This window comes from Vanessa cardui, chromosome 21 (assembly GCF_905220365.1).
Source record: "Vanessa cardui chromosome 21, ilVanCard2.1, whole genome shotgun sequence".
Classification (NCBI taxonomy): domain Eukaryota; kingdom Metazoa; phylum Arthropoda; class Insecta; order Lepidoptera; family Nymphalidae; genus Vanessa; species Vanessa cardui.
The window spans coordinates 10,886,516-10,912,109 of NC_061143.1; the positions used below are offsets into that span (position 1 = coordinate 10,886,516).

Genomic DNA, 25,594 nt, shown 5'->3' on the forward strand with positions numbered 1-25,594 from the left:
GTTTAATTAAAATTATGACACCTGTATGAAATGTTCGTCACTTAAAACGAAATACAACAATTAATGGTTAAATATTAAATACGAAAATTGGTAATTAACGTATATATAGCGAGTCGTTAATCAACACGTCATTTCTGAAAACAGATAATATTCAGAGTGTGCATACTTGGAAGCTCTTTACGACTCATGCGCTCCTAGTAATCGAATTGCTAAAATTTTATATGAAATGGTAAAAATTCCATTAAAATTCTATTATACACATACATAGAAAATATTTATAATAAAAAAAACACATTAAAAACATAACTGTCTGGTTTTCTTTTCTTTTGTATATAACGCTGTCTATGATAAATAGCTCGTAGATATGGTTCTATACTGGAGCGTCGTGTCTATGGTAGCCAGCCACAAAGCATTCTAATTTAGTTGTCGCGGCCAGCATATGGAGTATCTGGATTAAGAATTAAAATAGAGCTCATATTCTTTATTTTCTTTGTTATTTTAGTTAGCGAGTAAAACTAAGTTCTAACCCAATTAAATATATTCACAATGAATGATTCTTATTATACCTATATCAATAAAATCAGTGATACGGAATTGAAGAGCCAATTTTTTTATATAAACTATTTAATTCCTATTTTATCGTACATAGCTTTTCCAATCGTGTATCGATTTTCCAAAAAAAAAGGTTGTATATGTAATACGACCTCACGAATTCCATTCAATATTTTTCCATATTCGGAAAGTGAGGCTTAGAGTCCCGTCATACTTTAACGTATAAAACATGAATATTATATTACTTGACGAAATTTTGTATGAAGCTAACTTGAACTCAAAGGAAAGGCATAGGCTCCTTTTTTGGTGAACACATGAGAACTAACCCCTAAAACGTGAGCAAAGTCGCGCGCGACTACTAGCTTTTTTTATGGAATAGCTCGGCGGACGAGCATATGGGCCTGACGGTAATTGATCACCATCAGACATTGTCGTTGTAAGAAATATTAACTACTCTTTACATCGTCAATGCGCCACCAACCTTGGGAATTAAGCTGCTATGTCCCTTGTGCCTGTAGTTCTGGCTCACTCACCCTTCAAACCGGAACACAAAAATACTGCGTACTGTTGTTTAGCGGTAGAATATCTGATGAGTGTGTGGTATCTACCTAGGCGGGTTTGCACAAAGCCCTACCACCAAGTAGTAGTAGTTATAGTATATACTTGTACATAATAAATATGTAAAATAAGTGACCCTAATTCTATTGCACAATAAGATATATTAATCATTTATAAACAACGCATTACTCATTAATCACATTTATAAAATTAATTAATAAAATAAATCAATCTCAGTTTTATTTATAACTAACAGTTTAATACTATATATTCGTTGAGAGAATACCATGCGTAACATACAGTATGATATATGTTTTATGGATATATCTTGAAGTTTAATTTAATATACTTCCAAACTATATTCATAGTTAGTAGAAAATTCTCGTGAAACAATATTTCGTTTTTTTTTTTTTTTTTAATTTTCTAATAAAGTATTATTTATCTACAATCACAACAGAACCATTGTCATTATGAGCTATTAAAACTATCGATGCGCATCGCATCCTTGAACAGCTATAAAATAGTGCGGTGCTTTTATTAACATCAATTATATCGATAATTACTCAAAAAATGCGGTAGCAACGCGTTTTAAGACTATTTTTATTATGTTATACAAACGAATTACAAATAGAAATTTTTAGATATCTTTTATAGATACAACTTTATTTTTTTTAAATATTTAATAGCGACCATGCTGGCTTTGCGCGAGTGGATTTAAGTTTATTTTTATATTTTTACCCTAAATTAATATAAGTTATCAAGAACATACAAACAGACAAACGAGGTCGGGGTCTTTTTATAGTGATGATGATATGTGAATTAACTGTTATACTAGAGTAAGTAATATTTTAATAATGATTTTCTTATCATTATATGAACACTTACAGTTTAATACTGGTTAAAGTATTTGATTATAATGTCCTGTGTGCCGAACTTTAGTTAAGGAATCATTAGTATAGCGCGCATGTGTCAAATACACATTGCTGCAAGGTTAAACGTCCAACAGCTTGACCCTGATGAACCACTTTAGTTGGCCCCAACACAGTACCAACGTATAACCAAACTAACAGCCTGGTTCTGATGAACCAATTTAATTGGCCCCAACACAGTACCAACGTATAACCAAACCAACAGCCTGGTTCTGATGAACCAATTTAGTTGGTTCCAACACAATACCAACGTATAACCAACCCAACAGCTGTAGTAGCCTAACTACCAGATCAACAAGGCAGTTCCAGTGTGTCATTAACCTATTGACGGCTATTATTACCTTCCATGATCAATATTATGCTTCACTTGCAATGGCAATATACTTCGTATACCAGGTTATTTGGATTATAATCCTGTTATTTCACTAATATTTATTTGATTTGTAATAATATTAACAGCATTATCTAACTCTGACACAGAAATGTCATATTTAAACCAACATGTTTTAATAATTAATTTGGCACAACTAAAAGCCATTAAACTAAGAATTGAATTGAATAATTAATTTGCTTTATTAATTAATTTTATATTATGAAGATGTACAATTTGTTTATATGTATATAGGGGGTAATCTCTGGAACTACTGAACCTATTCTATATTTCTTTCACTGGTAGGAAGTAACATTATTCCTGAGTGGTACAATATCGCTTAAATTGAACAAACAACAACAAGCAACAAAATACGTTTAAGGCTTAGAATTATAGACTTATAATTTGTTATATTTCGCCCTCAAATTTAAACATAGAAAGCTTTATAATATTTATTTATATTTGTTGAAAATCTTGCTTGATTGTAACAGACAATATATTTGTATACATTATACGTAAATGTACATTAGTAGCTAGGACTTTTTTTCTTTTTTTGAACTCCATAAGTGTTAATAATTAAAGTACGCAATTCATTGCGTAAGGTTTTTATACGTAACGTTTTAAAATAAACCGTTTTTGCTAAAACAGAATTTATCTTCTGCCAGGTGTTGCTAGCGCTTTATTTTTAAAATTCTTATTACATCAAAACTACATGGCAAGCTTGAAAAAAAAATTCAATGAAACCTACTTTGGCAATTCTGAGACACTGAATGACCATCTGACGTACGATGCCCATCAATATTCAGTAGCAGCGTGGTGGGTTAAGCACCGAATCAATCTTCTTAATAAGACAGCCATTGTCCAGCAATGAGACATTGTGTTTTTACATTTATTTATAATTTTATACATCATACCAAAACCTCATTCTATATTACTAATAAAGAATAATATAGTAATCAATTCCATTTTATATAAATAAATAAATAATTCTATCGATTATCGACATTTCGACAACTCATTTTTAATGCAATATGCACATCCCTTTCTATCAGTATTTCTATACGTAAAATGTTGAATAAAAAAAGAATCGCAAATTAAACCTTATTTCAAAATATTAAAGATCAAAGAAACGCAAGCTTTTAATAAAATTACAAGAAAGTAGCCTAAGTAACGAATAGGAATAAATCATACAATACAAATTGCATCTTATATACATGATAATATTGTTCAAAATGACTTACACAAATCAAGCAGATGATTTTTGAATTGCAAGTTATCGAAGTTATGCGAATATTTAAAAGTAATTATCGCACTCGATATCAAATAATCATTTCAGAAACACATTTACAAGTCAATATTTTTTATTCAACACCTTGCTAAGAAACGAATGCTTTTTGTATCCTTAAGTGTGTCTTGTCGTGTGTCTAACACGTCAGTATTGTCTTAAGACAGACGGATCGACATCTCTTTGACAGTAATTAATTTATCTCAAACATGGACAACAGACGCTGCCACCACGTAAGCCATAAATATATTGTATTAAACATTGTATTTTATATTATTGTTTAAAAAAAAACATCGAATAATCCACATGATGATATGTCATCTATACACATAGACTCTAGTCGACATAAAAAGTTTCCCTTAAAAATATTCTAAATGTAAAAGTAACTCAGTATTTCTGTCCGTCTGTAGCTGTTTCACGAATTTGATAAAATTTAGTACTACTTTTTTACCTAACACATGTCAACTAGCAACCTAAAACGCGGGTGACTAGTAGTATTACATAAATACATAATTGTATTTAAATGACATGAGTTCGTAATTTTAAAAGTAGACAAAGAGTAAACTACTGAGTTTCTGTCTGTTCTTTTCGGTAGAATATACATCAGTGGTAGCTTCACTTAATATAGTTGTTAAGTGATGTTTCAAAAGTGCTTATACAAGCTTGCTTGAATAAAGTATATTTTCATTTCACTATATTTCATGTTCTCCAGGTTGATGTTCTGTGATGTTATGTTACAAGGGACCATTTTTACTATTTATGATGTTTGGTGATAGAAAAATTGATGATTCGATGGTACCTCTCTAAGGGGACGTGTACAAGCATACAACAAGATAATCACATTTTATTAGTTGAGAGTAATGCCTAATAATATGTGTATCTTTTTTTCATCGTCTATTTTCTGTTATAAACCGACGAAAAAAGAGGGAATTATCAATTCAATTGTAGAAAAACTCACTCAATATTTTATGAAACGAATGCTTTTTTTTCTTTATTAGATTATCTTCTTTACATTGGTTCAATTTAAATTTAAAGATAAATAAATAAATTTTGTATTTTTAGCTTATGTATTTCGAAAGTAAACAATACAGTTAATACAAAATTAAATATCACTAACTGACCGTTTCGGTGAAACATTGCTGTGTTTTATGTATTAAATCTATATTTACAATTCATTTCATACTAATTAGTGACAAGGACAAATATCGTAAGGAAACCTGCGTGTGTCGTTTGAGAATTCCATAGCCTCTGCAACTGTTTCTTTTACCGTACCGCACAGAAAAGCTCAGTAACAATCAAGGAGTAAGCTCCAAATATTCTTTCTAATGATATATTAATTACTGAAATATAATGAACTACACATATTAATAAAAATTGATGTGTTTTATGTTTTATTTTACTTCAGAGCCTTTAGTCTGCAGACGCACTGTTTATTCCTTTCATAATCATTCGTAATTATAACGTAGCTCGCTATGATACTAACTACAGATTTACGTTTCACATGCATAATTATGTTCTTGTATATGTAAACAAAATCACTCAAATACAGAGTAATAAAATTGAAATAAATTTTAAGAAAAAATATCAGATAGAAGAGAAAATTAAAGCTATAAATAGGATTTCGACGGTTTACTTAATTACTTTGGCACTCTACGGCAAAACAGCAATAGTATTGTTAGTATTGTTGTGTTCCGCATTCAGGGATAAGTCAGTGTCAAAATGGACGTAAGGAACACAACATCGTACTTCGAAAAGTCGCCTTTATGTTCTAAATAATGGTTAATATTTATTGTGGTAATGACCACTTACTATTATTAGACCTCCCAATTTATATATTATATAAATAAAGATAAATATGATCTGAAGTAGACGAAAATTTGCAAATTCTCAGGTCTCGTTCATTTGGTTCAGTAGTCATCTTGGTCGTTATTTGCAGTTGCAGCATTAGATAAGCTCTTCCCAACTGACCTTAGCAAAGCCAGATTCAGCCATCATGTATTTCTCCATACCCAGGCAATTCCTCACCAGCATATCATTATTTCCAGAAGAGGCCAGTATCAATCTTTGTCCAGTGATTGTTAAATTTGGTTCATACACCTAATCTTGGTTTTCAGTTACGTGAAGGTTTACGCGAATGGACAACGCATGAGTAACGAATATTTTTTTCCATTGAAAAATAACGAGGTATGTTAACGCTTGTCAAGAATTACCATTTTTGTATATCTTAAATATGTCCTGCCGACTTGTATATTAATTTTCGTTCAATTAAATTCCTTTTTGTCACTTTCTCTTGAATTATTTAAAAGCGGAAACTTTTCTGGCCTCTGGCAAACAAACAAAAGTATTATAACTGTCCTTTGCTATTATGGCATAAATTAATAAATTAATTAGTAAATAACTAAAGTGAAAAGCAGTTGACTTCTACAGCTATCTGATCTATGATAACTGATCTTCAAAAGTCACGTAATAGTTTTATTGGGTTTTTCTGTGTCGTGAAAATCTGCACAAATTTTTAATAAGTATCCTGCACAAATATTTTCCTCAATATAATTCGTTAAATAAATATATATTTCATGATAAAGACAAACAAACTCTCATAGTTCAACGTTTAATAAATTGGATTATTTTCTTTACAATACTTATGATCACATTAAACTAATTTTATATATTGATATAAGTTAATTTCAGTAGAATTGTGGCGACAATTTAAATAATTATTATCTTTATGAAGGAATTACATCAGCCATAGAGTCTAATTTCTTTAATGGATTAATAACAACAACAACATCAGCCTGTAAATTTCCCACTGCTGGGTTAAGGCCTCCTCTCCTCGGGAAGGTTCGGAACACATTCCACCACGCTGTTCCAATGCGGGCTGGTGAAATACACACGTGGCAGAATTTCTTTGAAATTAGACACGTACAGGTGTCCTGACGATGTGATTTCCTTCACCACCGAGCATAAGATGAATTATAAACACAAATGAAGCACATGAATATGCAGTGGTGCCGCTTGTGTCCGAACCCGCGATCATTGGTTAAGATACACGCGATCTTACTATTGGGCCATCTCTGACTCAGGATCAGTTATCTACAAAGTTCAAGAAATCGTCATATGCTTACTTTAATGTCATAGTCTATCTTGGTCTCTCAAATAAATGTTCTATTTTTAAACGATCAGAATTCTCGAACGACCAATCTGATTTGAAAACATATTTTATCTGTGTACAGCACGAATAAGGTATTAATAGACAGATAATAATAACACATCGAACCTCTGGCAACATCAAAACAGAGAAGTATTATCATTCGAACTCTACGCGCCAATTACATCCAAATTGGGAATACAAAATATATTTAATACGAACATTGACTTTTTCAAAACAATACGTCTGTTTATATTATTCCACCTGTTGAAAGTGAAATTCGTGGCACCTTTATTAATTTCACTATTTTATGTATTTGAAGAGTCTAATAACCTCTTACAACAGCTGTGTTGTTCGTGTGTTTTGTGTTGATGATTTGTCTGACGAATGTACATAGCTCTTTATTTTTTCATAACTTAACATTACCAAACACAACCAACATTTTAAAAAGCCTTTTTTTTAAGAATATTATTAACGTTCCTTTTTAAGGAATTGCTAATATTCCTATTTAGACCTCCGATCAAGCTTGAAGCTTGTACTAGGAGTGGAGACAGCCCAAGAGGTCAGACATCGCTAGGTGTCCCGTAAATCATTGCACTGAAAGATATCGTTGCTTGATTTCTATTTTCTGAAAATTGATGATTTTTCTCTTTATTAAATTATGTATGCAACCAAACCAAACAATTTATTTACATAAGAATATACAAAAAATATTATTTAAAAACAGTATGAATATTATTAATTCGTACTTTATGTATACTGTAATATCTTGTCAACAGATTTCTAGATTGGTTGGCTCTTACGCTGTTATTAGTCGTAGAGTGAAGTTATAGACTTCTTATAGGCGGATAATCTAACGTAAACATCACTATTCAAATGACAATACTCACTATGACAAATATTACACATACAAATAATCTCCAGCTTTATATAACCTAACACACACTTATACGTAATATGCTTAAGATTTTATTATTTCATGTTAAACTTTACTGAAAGATATCTATTAATTTCACCTTAGGCAGTATGCAATTTAAAAAAAAAACCTTTTCAACCGACTTCAAAAAGGAGGAGGCTATCAATTAGTCTGTATTTTTTTTTTATTTATATTATTCCAAATATAAAAAAATCTTTTTGGATATTGTTTTTTATTACTAATGATTACTTATAAACTCCAGATCTTATAACTTTCAGAAAAATTTCGACGTCTATATAAATTTTACGGTCGTGCAAGTAAGATAGCATTTTGACAAGTTTTTACATTATAACGTCGGAACGAAAGTTTTTAACAAAATATTCGGTAATAAGCATTAACGTGGTAGGTATTATGTCAAAATTATACTTGTTTAAATGTTAAAAATGTAATGGAATGACGAATAGCCGAGATAATTGATTCGTTTAAAATATGATTATACCCGGGGGGTCTTGCTAATGAGCAAGAAAACATTGCCCAAGTTTACATATTAAATACATTAAAATAATTATTTTCTATAATATATAAAGCTCGCTATCGTCTTTGACAAAAAAGCGCTTACATCGCTTTAAAGATGAATATGTATAAAAATTTCAAGCCAGACAAATTATAAATATACCTAAGACTTCTTACTATGTCAAATACTATATAATATTTAAAAAAAAAAATTTAATTTGCCACTATAATAATGTTCGTAAGAAATTCATAATACAATCACACAGATAAATAATATATATGATGATAACGAAATGACAGCTGACATTCGGTGACATTTCGAAATGGCGGTAAATCGAAAAAGTACGAATGTCAGTAGTATTTAAGAACAGGTGGTGAAGAATTAAAAAAAAAAATTAAAATTTATAACACTGAGTATCCTTTCGAGATTTGATTAACGTAAAATAATCTTAATGTTACATGCAATACGATTCAATTTTGAATATTTAATGTGGTGTCTGTAAATTAAATTTTGCAATAAGGATTTTCTACACCGGGCCTTTTGACATTGATAGTAGAAACAAACTTAAACCGGAAATAAGCAAGCTGTTTGTTAAACGTTAAAAATGCAAATGTCAGCGTATAATTGCTTGTAAGCCTTATTAATATAATTAATGTGCAATGTCCAGATAACTTGTGTATCTGTTTTATCGTCCATAGCTCAAGAATACGCGTTAACAGTAGGAACGTTGTAATATATGAAGTAACAGTTATAATATTATTTGGACTTCTCATAATTTTGAGGTCATAATATTTACAAACATAATGTTACTTGTTTAAGCTTCAAGTTAAATACTTATTTAAGCTTGATTGACGTGACCTGAAATCACAGATTTGAATAAAAGCACAAACATTCATAATTTAACATTTATTTTAATTAACCTACAATATTCAAGCTACTAAAAGCAAAAAGGGTACCACGAAAAATAAAATAATGTTTATTCTGATCTCCGCATATAACAGATACACAAAAGCTGTCAGAACCATAGACAAACTCAACCGAAGGTAGAGCATAAACAAGTACAATCAGCATGATTTAAGCAACCCTAAAGGGTACAACGATTTACGGGCAGCGCAATCAATGAGTATATTTTGACGTTCCATTATGTAGTTTGACATCTTCATATCTCAGTTATTTATGGTGCCGACTGTACCTCGAGGTGTTGTTTACATTTTAGCCGTTTTCGTACCAATGTACTATTTCAAATCTGACGTGTATTTTAATGGGTGTTTAAATGTTCTGCCTCTACTTTTCTTTTAAGCTATGTTGTGTTTAACACATCAGGGAAATACTTTGTTGAAATTTTATGCTTGAGTGTGTTTTTCTTTAACAATATATAACAGATTAAACTTAAAATTGACTAAATTCATCTTTAATACTAAAGTATATTGCAAATGAAAGCATATATATACTATACTAGACTATACTGGAAAGTGGAAGAATACTTGAGTCGTCATAGATAAATAAAGATATCAATTTCATCAATTCTCTATATCCTTTTAAGCAAAATACATTAATTTATAAAACCAATTAATTAATTAGTAAATGACAACTGACGTATCTGTAATGAACGCAGTAGTACAAGACAATTTAATTCACCTAAAACGAAAAAGATACTTGAAACATAAGAAAAGGTGGAATTTTTCCTAATTAAAACTTATAGCACAACAACGGCCAGCGACACACTTTTGGCGTTAAGAGAGAGAAAAAAAATAACATTTATAAGCCATTTAAAGTCATTCCACGTTTTATGCGAAACTCCAATGACAATTACCCCCGAAAGAAATTACAGCTGCCGCACGTAATTATCGATTAAAATCATCGAATCGATTTCGATCATAATTGATTGAGCGCACGAGCCGTTTTTTTTTCGGAACACACCGTATCTGTATCGATACCTAAATACCATTACGTGCCTTACCGTTCTGGATATATGAATCAAAATCGTTAATATATTTTTGCATCCCAATTCCAATCTATCAATATTTTAATCGAACAATGGAAGCAATTCGAAACCTTTTCATGCTATATAATAGCAACTAAATTTGCTTGAATGTATTAAATTTATATTAGAAGAGTATTCTCAGTACAAACGATTTTAGATCTTCTCGGTGTTATGTTTTAGGGCTATATTTTTCTGTATCATTTATATTGTTACATGAAATTCGAAATCGATTGATAGTTTCGGAATTCGACATTCAAATTTAATAGCCGAAAGTTATGATAAGCAATCGAAACCGTATCACACTTAAGCCAATAAATCGATTTTTTTTGTATCGTTTATTTTAATTAAAACCTTTTTTTTTACGTTCCACAACGCTAGTTGATTTTTATGTATATTTGAATTTTCATGAGCCCGAATAAGGCGTATAAAGTTGAAAGGTTATTTCTTGCTGTGTTTTAAAGGCTAATCAAAACAAATAGTTTCAATATATGAGCATTGTGCTTTTAAACGGATGTATTTGCTTTGTTTTAATTTCGAAAAAAAATCTTGCTGGTCCATTTGTCAGAAGACGTGAATCTTTTTTTCTATAATAGGTAGGTGACGGTAAGTGGTCACCACGGCGATTTTAAACGTTGGTATCGTAAATTTAATCATTCCTTACATCACCAATGCGCCACCGAACTTGGGAAAATCGTTGTTATGTCCCTTGAGCCTGTAGTTACACTAAGCTACTGCATATTAGGTAGAATAGATCTTAGCGTCTAGAAATACAGTATTCATTCTAATATTTGCAACTTATAGTGAGTATATTATAGTGAGAAGATCACATATGCTTTCTTAATATAAAAGAGTCAAAAACGCAACATTAAATTATAAGAAAATTTCTTAAATCTCCTACCAAAAAGTCACTATATAAACTCTTTACAAATCAATTGACAATAAAAGCCTTATTAATATGCAATAAAAACTAAAACCTCGGAGAATATATTATAAATTAGTCGTACCTTAGTAAAACTTTCCAAACATTAAATCAAAAAAGTATAACGAGAGAATGATTCACGTTCCGAAATAAACAGTTGACAAAGAGCATTTAAAAAGGTCCGATGTATCTTTAAAAATAAAGGTAAGGAGCCTTCTGAAACAGGAGTACATCAGATAGTGGGTTTTAATTGAGCTACACTCGTGTTTCTGATTTATAACCTGGTCCCGCCAAAAGTTATTTTCATTTCGCGCCTGACAATTTCGACACACGGTTCGGACAAAACAGATAACAAATAATACAGATTAAAAATAATTATTGTTTTCACTTTATTGATATAATTTATTGGTAATGTTAATATGTATTTATTGAAATTGTAATTTACATATATTAGAAGATGTATATGCAATTTTTTATTTGAAAAAAAATGCTCTATATTTAGGTATATGTATGATTATGTATAATACAGTTCGCAAGCTTGTCTTTGCCCGTTTATAAAACAGGTGTTAGGTACTTTTTTTCCGGAATAAAAAGATACCTATTTGCTTTTTATTCTGATGTATTTTTATCATATAATAACAAACCAATCACCCAAAACTTTCGGATTTATTATATGAAGATAACAAGTCTTTTAACAAAAAATCCATGATTTAATACATTTAAATACATATACAATGTTCTATAGGAATGTTAATACTCCACCGATTTCTTTCAAATTATATCAATGAATTGCTTTATCATAACTATCACAAACAATACATGCCTGAGCCGGAATTGAATAGAAAAATAAATGAAATCTCGCTCCACTTTCTGCACAGCCATGTGTGTCATTTCAAAGATCTTCACAGCTGATACAAGGCTGGCACATCCAGTCTCGATTTGTTTTGTTTCGTTCGATGCGGTAAAATATTGTTCCATCTCGATTGAATTTCATCACCCTCAGGCTTAGGCGTGATGGTACAAGGCCAATTAATGAACAATTATTATTATTAAAAATAACAAAATACATTAACGAGATGAAACAACAGAAGGCTTTTATAAAATTTAATGAGAACCAGTTTAATATTTAATTCGACTATGATACAGTTCTTACTTAAAATATATATACTAATATTATAAATGTGAAAGTAATTCTGTCTGTCTGTTTGTTTGTTGCTAGTTCGTGACCAAACCAAGAAAGCGAATTTGATGAAATTTGGTATGGAGCAAACTTGAATTCTTAGGAAGGACATAGGCTAGTTTTCCTGCCTAAATGAAAACCAACCGCTTAAGACGCAAATGAAGCCGCGGGCGACAACTAACATTTACATAAATACAAAAATTTATTATTGTTTAATTGTCGAGAATGTGTTTCTAAACGATTTATTCTATTATAATAAAAAGACAATACTTTATCGTATTCAATGGTTCAGACATTTAATTTGAAGTAGAGTTATTTAAACGTATTTCCTTCCTTCCTTTTCCTATATTTATAAAAGAACTAGCGTTCTGCCTCGGCGTCACACGGGTTACTTGATATGTATTATTATATTATAAAGAAAATGTGTTATTCTATCGTATAACCTATATTTCTGTGAAATTTCATCAAAATCCGTTTAATAGTTTTTTCATTAAAGAGTAATGTATGTTACATATATCCATCTTCACAAACGTTCACGTTTATAATATTAGTAGGATATTCTTAAATTGACATGACTTTTTTTTTATTTTATAGTGGATACTCGAAATAGAAATGTCTACTTCCAACATTACATTTTTAATATTCAAATAAGTGAAACTAAAGTAAAAATGCCAAAATTCACATAGTTAGGACTCTCTGTATTGAATTAAATAAATAGATTGCGCACGAGTCGAATATAACACTGAAAGCTTTAAAGAGACATTGGAGGTTGCAACGCATGGGTCTTCGTTATTGGCGCAAAAGGTCGTATGTAAAATTATGTGTGTTTTAGAACAGAGCAAAATAACTTATCTCCTGACATTTTAGAAATGTGATATTCATTTAACACATTATATACTCTCCTATTTGGTAGATTGTTCTTTGGAAGTATAAAATATGACAATATATGACCTTTTGGAGTTTATAATTGCTAATTAATTTTCACAAACGACATTTAAATAACGAATAATATTCTTATATACGATGACGGTTAATATGAAGTGAAAATAGTCTATACTCATATTACAAATGTAAAAGTAGCTCTATCTGTCTGTCTGTCGGTCTTTCACGAAAGAACCAATGAAGCGAATTTGATGAAATTTGGTATGAAGCAAACTTGAAGTCCAAGGAAGGCCTACTTTTTATGCCTAACACACGACACCCAGCCCTCTAAAACGTGAGCGAAGCTGCGACGAATACTTGGTACTAAATAAGTTATTAGGAGTCTGAAAATTGTCAATATTATCAGAGATATAAAAAGCAACAGTAAACCTGAATAACTTCACATACAATAAATATGTTGTGTATGATTTAAATAACATTCAAATTATGTGTGAACATATTTATATAATAAACACAGTAAAACTTTAAAAAATACTGAGTGAGTCTTCTAGGTCCACTTTTCTTTCCTGCCTTTGTTTCCTTCCATCATAACTATTTAAAGGATTTAATAATAAAATACGTTTCAAGCTAAACATATTTATGTATGCTGCAAAAAATCAAGCCATTAACACAGGCATACAGCTAATCAGTCTATATTCGTTAACATAAAGCAAACACAAGGTTTTATTTGTGTTAATGTAACTTTTTTTTATTTGCGAAGCGTGACCTGACGGAGACTTCTGTGGTATGGTCGGTTTATATGGCGCTGGTTTGGTTTTGGTATACATATTTTGTTTATTGAATTTATAAGAGATTATATAATAGATATGTATAATAAGTTTTACATTTAAATTTTGTTCATATTCATGTTCTATATTATTTTATACATTATATTTTGATACACAAAATATACTGATATACAAAAACCACGCAAAAGATGCTCTATCATACAATATGCATCAAATAATATGAATATCTCAATGTTGTATATTTATTTCTTATTGAATTATATTTAAATAGAAATTTGTTAAATATAACAGCGAAAAAGAATAAAATTTATTTTTATTTTTTTAAATCTTGAAAAATAAATTAAAAAACAAAATTTCGTCTCATTTTAAATGTCAACACCATGTAATCCCGGCGTGTGGCTGCGGTGTGAAATCAGTATAGTGATAAGCTAACGACCGTTTCTTCACTCGGATTCCTCCGCCCGTATCAATTAAATGGCTGGTCCAATCTTGCAGAGCAAAATATTTCTCTCGACTTTTTTAATTAATGGACTTGTATTTTGAGTATTGTTCGTCAAAGTTTATTTAAAAATCGAATAAGTAACCATTTTTAATGTCATGATTATATTTACGCATAAGCATAAAAATATGGGTGTACCGCAAGGAATTATTTTCGGTCCTTTTCTATTTTTGGTTTATATAAATGATGTTTTATGATAATAGCATTACTTTATTATAAAATATATTTTCTTAAATATTTAGTTGTTGGTTGTTGATTGTTAGTGGTGAGTGGTGACCATAGAGATTGGTGCTGAAAGTAGTATTTAAGTATTCAGTGAAACTAAGACGTTATGTCCTTTGCGCCTGCGACTAACTCACTCGGCCTTAAAACTAGAGCACAACAATATTACCAACTGATGTTTGGTGAGATCAGATGAGAGTGTACCATCAGGTACTACCAAATAATATTGTTACTTCAATGAATCATAATTATAACGTAATATACATCTAATAAATTTTAGTCATTACATAATTATTTGGTATCAAACGCCTAAAAATAAGACGTGTAATGTTTAACTTAATCAGAGCAGTAAAATTAGGCTATATTAATAACATAGTAAGTGATATAACTTTTATGAATTCTGAATGCAAGCTTGATAATAAATTTACATTTTTCCAAATGTTGATTCATTCGATAGAGACAGTGTTACTAAAAACAATTTTCCGCCTCATTGGATCGACCCCACTGAGAATTTAACATTTGCTAATTACTTAAAACTATATTGATATGTTGTTTAAAAATAAATGTATAATACTTTTTATAGCAACAGTCAACGGTTTCTTTAAACGTATTTGCAATTTTACCATAATTTCGTATTAGTGTCCACTTCCCCACGTCCGTACTCCGTGACAGTCGCCTATCAAGTGAGTCAATCTCGATTAGCGCGCCCATGACGTTTCGTTTCACGCAACTGACGCTCCGTGACAGTTGGCGCGGATAGATAATCTGTTTTGACGAACGGAACGTATGACGTGTGTAATTATTAATTATCTGTTTTTACAAAACTACTAATTCATGAAGTGTTTATAATTATATCATTATATGATTATGTAACGAATTTAACCTAAATATATTATCATAAATACACTCTTTGGTGATTTTACTGTAGAGCTACTTCAACAGGCTTAAAATTCGTAAGGTTAAGGCTTCTTTAAACATTACCAGCTATGTGTCTTACCATCTGTTGGCTGCATTTTCTCGTTTTTCTACCAAGAGAGTTAAATAAGCATACAAATGATACTATTACTTCGTATTTATTTAAATTATATGGTAATTTCGCTGTCTACGTTTACACAAGTGTAAACAAATATTTTTGGAATTTCCAACGAACAAATAAAAGCCCGAGAGACCGATACAACTAAATTCAAATTTAAAATATTCCGAACACTTACAAAATTGTAATTGTAAATTTAGAATAAAGGCACCTATAACTCTCGAGGATTCCCACAGGGAGCGCCGACAGCCAATGATTTATCTGCTATCCGCTCCTTAATTAATACGAAACGAGAAAATAATACCATCTCCCTCCAACCTATATAACTACCGATACCTCTATTCCCGTCTTTGTCACTTTAACCGTAAAATGCTGGTATTGAGACATCCTTTTGTCGTGATTTATGGAATCATCGAGAAATACCCATTTGTTTACTTTAGAAATTAGTGGTTCACACAGAGCTCCACCGATTTATGTCGCCCTGGTAATTCGATATGTAAATCGGCTGTATTTCATACTTACATGTGTAATAGGATTATGACTTGTAGAACAAAATGAAGCATTAGACCCTTGGACGGTCATAATTTAAGAATATGGTCACAATAAATTAAATGCCCATCTATAGAAAGAGTTTTATTTAAGCCTTAACTATATTTATTGAGTATTATTTATTTTTGTTGACAGTTAAAAAAATAGACAAACCAATGTCAAATAGGATGGTTTGGTATGTGGAGAACTCTACATTAAACTGCAAAAACTTGACCCTTTATGTTACTGCGACTGTATTAAAAAATATCTTATAACAAACAAAATAGGTGTGACGCAAAATTACTCAGTAATATCTAAGTAATTTTGCGTCACACCTATTTCCCATTACTCATTTATAAAATTACATTAAAAAAAAACAATTTAAAATTGGAATATATTTTCATTAAAACTCTTGAAAGTTTTCTTATCAGCAACCAAAACTTCCCCGTACGGAGGGCCGAAGTGACCCCAACGTCTAATTAGTTGAAAGCCTTTGTCCGTAACCGTTGAGCGTTAAACCGATGTTGACATGGCGCGAACTGTGTCGCGTGTCGAGAACAGATTATATATGATTTAAGCAGCGTCTTTTTTTTAAAGACTGAAACAAAAGTCTTATATTTTGCCTTTTTGTTTTCATTCGTTCATAAGTTAAAATGAAAATAAAAGCGAATGCGTTTTACGTCTATTTCAAATATTTATTTATTTCTTATTTTTCATTAGAAATAACTCTAAAACACAAAATTATTAATTCTTAAGTGTAAAAATAATTAAATTAAAAACTAACAAAAATAAATATGTATTATTTTTTGAATTTAGAATACATTCTGTTCTCTAGACAAGTTACAGTCAATATTAGTAATACCACTAATAACATTTTTTTTACGTTTTTTAACTTATCTATATTATTTTGTCTGTATATGACTCATTTAAAAGTGCTTGTAAAAGCCCACTTAAATAAAGTAAATTTTGATTTAGTTTTTTTTTTTTTTTTGATAACACAACGTTTTTTTTTTCGTTGTAAACAAATTTGACAGCTCGTATAGTCTGTGAACATGGCTGCGTTCGAATCGCGCGCGAACGTGTCGCGTGTCGTGATAAAGATTAGAAACAGTCACGATGACTTACTACGGAGTATGTAAGGAAAGAGGTTGAATTGTTTTGTGATTGATCACATTAACTGAGTGCGTAACTATTATTTTAATTGATAACCAAAAAGTATGCATATAATATGGAATATCGTTTTTATTAAAGGCGTTGATATTATAAAACAGAAAAACTATAACAAGTTTATTAGGTTTCATACCTAATAACTTACCTACTGGTATAATACTCAGCCAAATTGTATTAGTTCAACCTGTATACTTATAAGTTTTTAGCATGTAAGCGTACTTGAAAATACTATAAATTTATAATGTATATACTTACATAATATAAAAAAATACAATACTATTGTCGAGAAAAATTAAAGAGGTCCTTCATAAAACTAATTTATAGGGTACTTAAGTGTAAACTAAAATTTGTACTCGATTTTATTTATTTAATAAAAAGGTCTAGATTTAATCTGTACCTATAGCGACACTGTATGGGGTCGTTGCTTTGCACGAAAAAAAAAAACTATGAACAATCAACTACTGGATAGTTTATAATAGTTGGTACTTAAAGTAATGACTCCGTATCCTGGATCGAAACATAGCATAGAGTAAGTAATAAATGTGTTATTTCACTAGCGACTAGAACCAGGAACGTTTTATTGAAAACTTCAACTAATACGTCATCTCTTGCTAGATTGTGACAAATTATTGTGAAGAAAAACAGTCATATGTCTCATTCAACAGACGCACCTATTAATGGAATTAGTTACAAACCTAATCCACAAAAGAAGACTCATTACATGCTGTTAATAAATTTTCAGGCTAGCCACCACTGAATATTCATGTGATTAATTTATAATTCATCTCGTACTCGTGCGTAGTGGAATATGTTCCAAACATTATCCTCAAAGAAAGAAGAGGCCTTAGACCAGTAGTGGGGAATTCATAGGCTGTTGATAAATATTTTTTCTATAACAGTTCCGTTAACACTTGCTAATTTTACATCCCTATATTCGCAGTCCAAATAACTACGTGAAACAGATTTGAAACAAACCGAATGATTACAAAAACAATAGCTCAAACAGAAAGGTGCGAACCCATTACTGGTCCACAAAAAGGCTAATAATTCCAAAAACAAAAACAATTAAAAACGGACAAACATCTGGCCCAACCGTTTCACAATATGGCACGCGTCACGGTATATCACCATGGCCACCCCATAAAGAGCAACAGTGCGGAGAAAAAACACCGCATATTATTCTTTAGCTCGTTAGATCATTGTTATTGATGAGAATATCGATTAACGCTGTTTACCAACTTCAATGATACTAAGAAGTATAGTGTATTTTACTTCAAATGTTTAAAAAAATGCTCCTAACTAAAAATAATAGTAATGGTGTGTAATTATTAATTCTTATAAAAGAAGAAATATTCCTCTGAAAGAAGAGTACCTATGTACTGAAATATAAAGAGAACAAGAAGAATAGTAAACAAACACATTTAAGAAGATTTACAAATGCCGAATATAATTAATTTGTAATGCTGAAATACACTAAATATATCTCTAACTTAAGAATCTTCCCCACGAAAAAATAAAATAATTAAGTCAATTTATTTCTACTTACTGTATTAAGCAGTCTTAAGTTATGAAATTAGCTGGTTATATTAACCGAACGAGCAAACAAGCCATTCGTGATAATAACTCGTAAAATGAACTAAATTCAACGGTAGAGACTTAAAAACTTTGGTATTTTAACTTGGAGGCTAACTTTAACTTTTAACTTAATTTGAATTACGTTCAACGAAAAAAATAATATATCAACACATTGAAAAATTTGAACTACATATCGTATTAAAGGTAAAATGATCTTTCAAATTTAATTAAATATCACTTAAAATGAAAATAATCACTCCATAAAATGTTATAGTAAATATTAAAATGGTATAAATTTATAAAAAAAACTTATAATATTATTGTGTTACAAGCTATAATGGTCCTTAATGCACAAAATATGCAACAGGGTGGTCCTTGGAACACGGTATAATAAATAATACTATAAACGTGTCACGTAAGGCTGTAATCGCTTGAGGTACGTTGTTTTATAAAAATAGCGGTTAGCCGTCAACTTCATATATTTTTAATTTATACCCTTAATGTTTTTTTATAGCGAGATCTATAAGGAATATTACATTTGAACTAAATGTTAGTGAAACTTTAATTAATTTACAATCGCCTATAGTCTTATTGTAACATTATTTTTATATTAAAATTTCGCTATTTTACCTGTAATCGCTTGCTAAGTAGTAATTATGCAGTACGAACTAATAGTTACTCTAGGCACAAATTGAAAAGGTATGACATATAATATTACAGAATTGTAAAAAAATATGCCTAATGATAATTTTACATACTTCACACCGATATTTAGAAATAATAAACGGAACCACACTTGTGTACTCTTAATAAATGTAACTGTATAGCATTTTAACGTTTGTAGGTTTGATGGAATATAGAAATTACTGAATTTCTTGTCGGATTTTTGGTCAAAATCCGACTATTTTATTCAATATGGAAGCATTACACTTTAATTGTCAAGTCGAACACTATTGTAATTAAACACCGCAAGAAAAGCTCCAACAAAAAAAATGCTATACAACACACGTCATACTCACCATTCGCACTGGAATACTCTAAGAAATTTCTCAACATACACAAGGATCTAAGTCGAGCAGTGACAATAAGCTGTTATTCTACTGTAGTGTCAAGATGTATGTAGCAATATAACTCTTTCGACTATGGTATAAGATGTCATCCCATATATCAATAGAGTATATCGATTTTTGTCCTAGTGATCATGGGACGATACATAGAAAATTGGTTGTAGTCTAAATTATTATTAAATAATAACAATGTAAAATTACAAAGATTTTGTATTACAGAGCGTCTAGGCCGGCTAGAGAGCAGTACTGGCTGCATATGAAATAAAATGGAATATTAAAAAAAATTAAAGAAAGAAAGGAATTGGAGTAAATCAATATAAAATTGATTTACTCCAATTCCTTCGAATAACGTTAAGTTTATTAACAAAATGAGACAGAAATTTGACATAAAACCTGAAACTCCGTGCAGCTAACAAAGATTACAAACATATCATATCAAATGTAATATCATGATTCAATACAGACGATGTAGTTCCGGATAGTCATAATGTAATAATAACAATGATTTTCCCAAATAAGCCGTCCAATAAACTCCAAACATATCAATATTCATGAGCCTTTGCGTGTCATATAATCCACTATTTCAATAATAATTGCCCATCAATACAACAAGTCACCGTGACGTACTGAGAATCATAGAAATAATCACTAATTGATTGATTCTGTTCATTATTCTTATTAGTCGAGTGTTGTGGACACCGGTTTTCATGGGTACACCACTCCGAGGTCCCGGGTTCGATTCCCGGCTGAGTCAATGTAGATTATCATTAGTTTTCTATGTTGTCTTGGGTCTGGGTGTTTGTGGTACCGTCATTACTTCTGATTTTCCATAACACAAGTGCTTTAGCTACTTACATTGGGATCAGAGTAATGTATGTGATGTTGTCTCATATTGTCTCATATATTATTAATTACACTCTGAACATGTAAATCGTTTGAAAACTGTGAAAGTTTTTATCTTGTACTTTATATTGACTAATTACAGCTTACAATAGCCTGAGGCCCAACCTTATATCAAGTATAGTCTCGAATCGATGAGCTCCTTAGTGTTTCGTAGCTATCTTCAATCCTGAGTCACATACATGCTGACGATATCCATGGTCAAGTAGAGTGTACACCGGATTTCATGGGTACGTCACTCGAAGGTCCCGGGTTCGATTCCTGATATGTTGTCTTGGCTCTGGTTGTAGTAGCGTTGTTATTTCTGATTTTCCATCTCACAAGTGCTTTAGCTACTTACATTGGGGATATTAAAAAAAAGATGTATACTGTTCCTTTATTTCCTACTTTGCAAAGAATTGAGTTACTACCCTCATTATTATGAAAATCAGCTAAGTAAGGATTAACAGAAGTAATATCAAGGTATACAATAAAAGTTCTACCTTTAACATAGCATTTGGAAAAGTTCAAAACCTCAAAGGTCAATACTGAGATCTATAAATGAAAATGCAGAAATCTTATCAGCAAGGTTGGGTGTATTAGATAAATATCTGCTGAAAATATTTTCCATGAGAAGACTCTTGGAAAGATAAAAATAGCTATATGAAAATCAGCCAATAATAATCTTATTCTATAATCGATGTTATCGCATATAAAATAATATTTATTAATGTGCGCACCACTAATATAACCAAATATATCAATTTTAAAAATTCTGTTCGTTATTGAAACGAATATCTTTAATTTCTAATCATTGTATATCAAAAAGGCAATACATGAACATATGTAGATGCTTTGGCATATTATAAGCACTTTTATAACACCCTTTCAAAATTAATTATAAACAAAACGAAATAACACAACACATAATTACAGATAACTCACCTGTGTCCTGTAAAAAGACAAGGAATGTTACAAGACAATAATTTATTAAAACTCCTATTTGAAAATGAAAAAAGCGTAAAACTTAATCAATAATCATTCCTTATATCATTAATACAAAAAGTTTACACGAATTTTATAGCAAATAAAGCGCTTTAAAGCACATAAGCCGTTAAAGAGATAAACAGAATAGGTAGATAAATTTTCATATTCAATTCCATGTAAAAAAAATCACTCTCCGATACTCCGCGGTAATGACGATCATAATGGGTGATAAAACCCACTGAGGTCGATTAGTGACGTATCTGAGGACATTATCGATAAATCGAGTCGATAGCCAACGTTATCTTGATCACAGCGCGCAAAACGATAAATCCTATACTATTCTACAAAAAGTTAAAAGTTCCTCTAAATGAAAATTTCGATAAATGAATTTTGTTTTTATTTAATCGTTTCTCTGTATCTGTTTATTTATTGCTGTGGCAGTTGGTGTCTCGTGTCCAGGTGTATTAATTAAAATATTATCGATAGAATACATTCGAAATAGATAATAAAACAGCGTCGATAGCTACATTACAATTATATTCACTGAATAAATAATACATCGGCATGCTTAAGTGCAAATATCAATTGTGGCATGTTTATGTGATATAAATGAACTATTTTTAATTATCGTTGTCAAAACATCATACGCTTACTAACGGATATATTAATTTAATTGAAATAATATGTTAATGTCTTTAATAATAATTAATTATTTGAACTTTAATTAACGGCGAATTATATTGTATCGTATCGACTGTATCTTTGCCGGGTCAATTGACAACTTAATAATTAAAAGTTATTCGTATATAATTATTGTATTTCATACGATTAATTTAAGGATTCAATTAAAAATATATAATTTCGTTTATCGATATCGATAACAGTTGTGTCATCACATCTCTCAGCACATGGCGAATCCCACGTACGGCAGTAATTGGCCATTTGCAACGGCTTGTGTTTGTTTGTTTTTGAAAGCAAAATCGAAATTACTCTGAAACTATTAACGATTTGAAATTCATTATATTATAAAATATTGTATTATTTAATGAATAACGAAATATAACTGTTATGGAATTATTAACCTAATAACAGTTATGCTTAAGGTTTTGCGAAATTAAAATGACTAGCTTGAAATATCCATACACACAATCTATACCTACTTAAATTATAGTGCGAAAGTAACTCTGTCTGTTTGTGTTGGCGGACGAGCATATGGGCCACCTGATGGTAAGTAGTCACCATCACCCATAGACAATGACGCTGTAAGAAATATTAACTATTCCTTACATCGTCAATGCGCCACCAACCTTAGAAACTAAGATGCCTTGTCCCTTGTGCCTGTACACTGGCTCACTCATCCTTCAAACCGGAACACAACAATACTGCGTACTGTTGTTTAGCGGTAGAATATCTGATGAGTGGGTGGCTAACCTAACCTAACCTAACCTACCCAGGCGGGCTTGCACAAAGCCCTACCACCAAGTGAAAGTGCACCAAATTTTATGAAATTTGTTATGAAGCAACTTGAACTCCGAGAAGAGAAGGACATAGATCACTGTTCCCTAGAACGCTAGCGAAGCCGCGGGTAACAACTAGTCACAAATAATAATTCAATTCAAATGATTAAAACAAGAAGAGTTTACTTTTAATTGAATAAAAGTAAAAAAGTAAAGCCTGTAAATATCCCACTGCTAAGCTAATGGCCTCCTCTACCATTAAGGAGAGGGCTTGGAACATATGCCACCACGCTGTTCCAATGCGTGTTGGTGGAATGCACATGTGGCAGAATTTCAGTGAAATTAGATACATGCAGCTCTCTTCACGATGTCTTCCTTCACCGCCGAGCACGACATGAATTATGAATTAAAAATGAACACAAATTAAGCACAAATAATCGGTTAAGTAGCACGTGTTCTAACCACTGGGCCATCTCGGCTCAATTTTTTGATTGAATGGCTCCAACTATTTTATACTTGGAGCCATTCAATCAAAAAATTACTATTTTATACTTACTAGCAAACTGACGGGGCAATCACAAATTCCACGTATGATTTTACTATAACATGTTAAATAGGTGTGACATCTTTGATTTTATGTCTAGACAGACAAGATAGCAATCCACATCGTTGTGAAATAATATAGGATATATTATTTCACGAGAAAAGCCTTAGGCTAGTATTCGGATAGTGACAGGGTTTTATTTGATAGAAAAATATATCCTACACGACTACAAGATAATAAAGTTGGCGCGTCTGTTTGAGTACTTTTACCAATGATATTTCATCTTTTACAGGCTTTAATAAAATTTGATAATAAATAATAATCAAAATCTATGAATACTTTATTCAATTAGAGCCCTCACGATTCTACAAAACTTCTAAATCTTCATTATATAAGATTTATTTTTGCACCAGTTGTAATAATATGTTACCGAGAAGAAACGGCAAGATAATTAAATACCAATTCCTCATTTCCGACAATTAAATGCTAAAGTTAACAAAATATAATTTCATAATTTACCCCGCATCAAATAAAACGTATGTACATAAAATCGTGTACCAACTTAGTTTAAATATTTTTAATTTAATTGGTCTTTCAATGAGTACAAAATAATTTGTATATAACCACAGATGATCACTAAAGCTATAATAGAATTACTTGTCAAATTAAAAAAAAAAACAACAATAACATAAGTTTTCCATTGGCCCACGTTATAATACAATTACTAGAATAAATTCAATCAATAATATGTTCTATCAACAATCACATAAAGTCTATATGCGTACAATCAATTTCACCCTCACAGCATCCCTAACTGAATTACGCGAAATGTGATTTGTCCCCAACAACCCCGCCTATCCAAAGATTATATTTTAAACATTATATACTAACAGGACGTCCAATGCCTACGTTTCATTTGTTTGGAATAATTGAATTTAGAATGACAATTTTTTAAATGAATCACGTTAAACAATATTTTGTTCTTTTAAATATCAATAAAATGTTTAATACACAAAAACGCCATGTGGTGGTGAGCGGTCACCACTGATCGTAGATATTCGCACTGGAAGAAATATTAACCAAGGGCAATGCGTCGATGCCTTGGGAATTAAGACGTTTTGTTTCTTGAGCCTGTAATTACTGACTACAACAAAAACAATAATACTAAGTTTTGTATCTACATATCTAGGCGGGCTTGCCCAACGTCCTAGTGAAGTTTATGTTGTCATGTAACTTATACACACTTTATTTTTTTCATTTTTTGTTTCAGTGGTCATGCACAAAGAGAAAGAGGACCTTCACGCACACAGACGAGATCACACACACTACGAGCATATCATGCCTGATGGGGAAATGTTTCTACAGGTAAATATTGATTACAAATATTTAAACTTTTGTTAGTGTGAGTTTGTTTGTTGATCTTACTTTAAATTATACTTTGTTAGTGTGTGTACGAGTGTATGTTGACGAATAAATAGGCACACAAGCACGATTAAATAACGTCTTATTAAGATTATGTATACTAATATTATAAATGCGAAAGTAACTATGTCTATAATATTTTCATGGCTAGATCATTGAACCGAAGGTAAGAACTTATTATATTCTTTA

At 30.8% G+C, this 25,594-nt stretch overlaps 1 protein-coding gene across 1 annotated transcript in view; it reads left to right on the forward strand.

Annotated features, from left to right (window-relative positions):
• LOC124538939 (aryl hydrocarbon receptor) overlaps nucleotides 1–25,594 on the forward strand; it is a 137,380-nt gene that overhangs the window by 100,308 nt on the left and 11,478 nt on the right. The window contains exon 3 of the mRNA XM_047116213.1: nucleotides 25,254–25,348. Coding sequence (XP_046972169.1) covers nucleotides 25,259–25,348 — 90 coding nt within the window. The 5' untranslated portion in view covers nucleotides 25,254–25,258. The remainder of the gene's footprint in view (nucleotides 1–25,253; nucleotides 25,349–25,594) is intronic.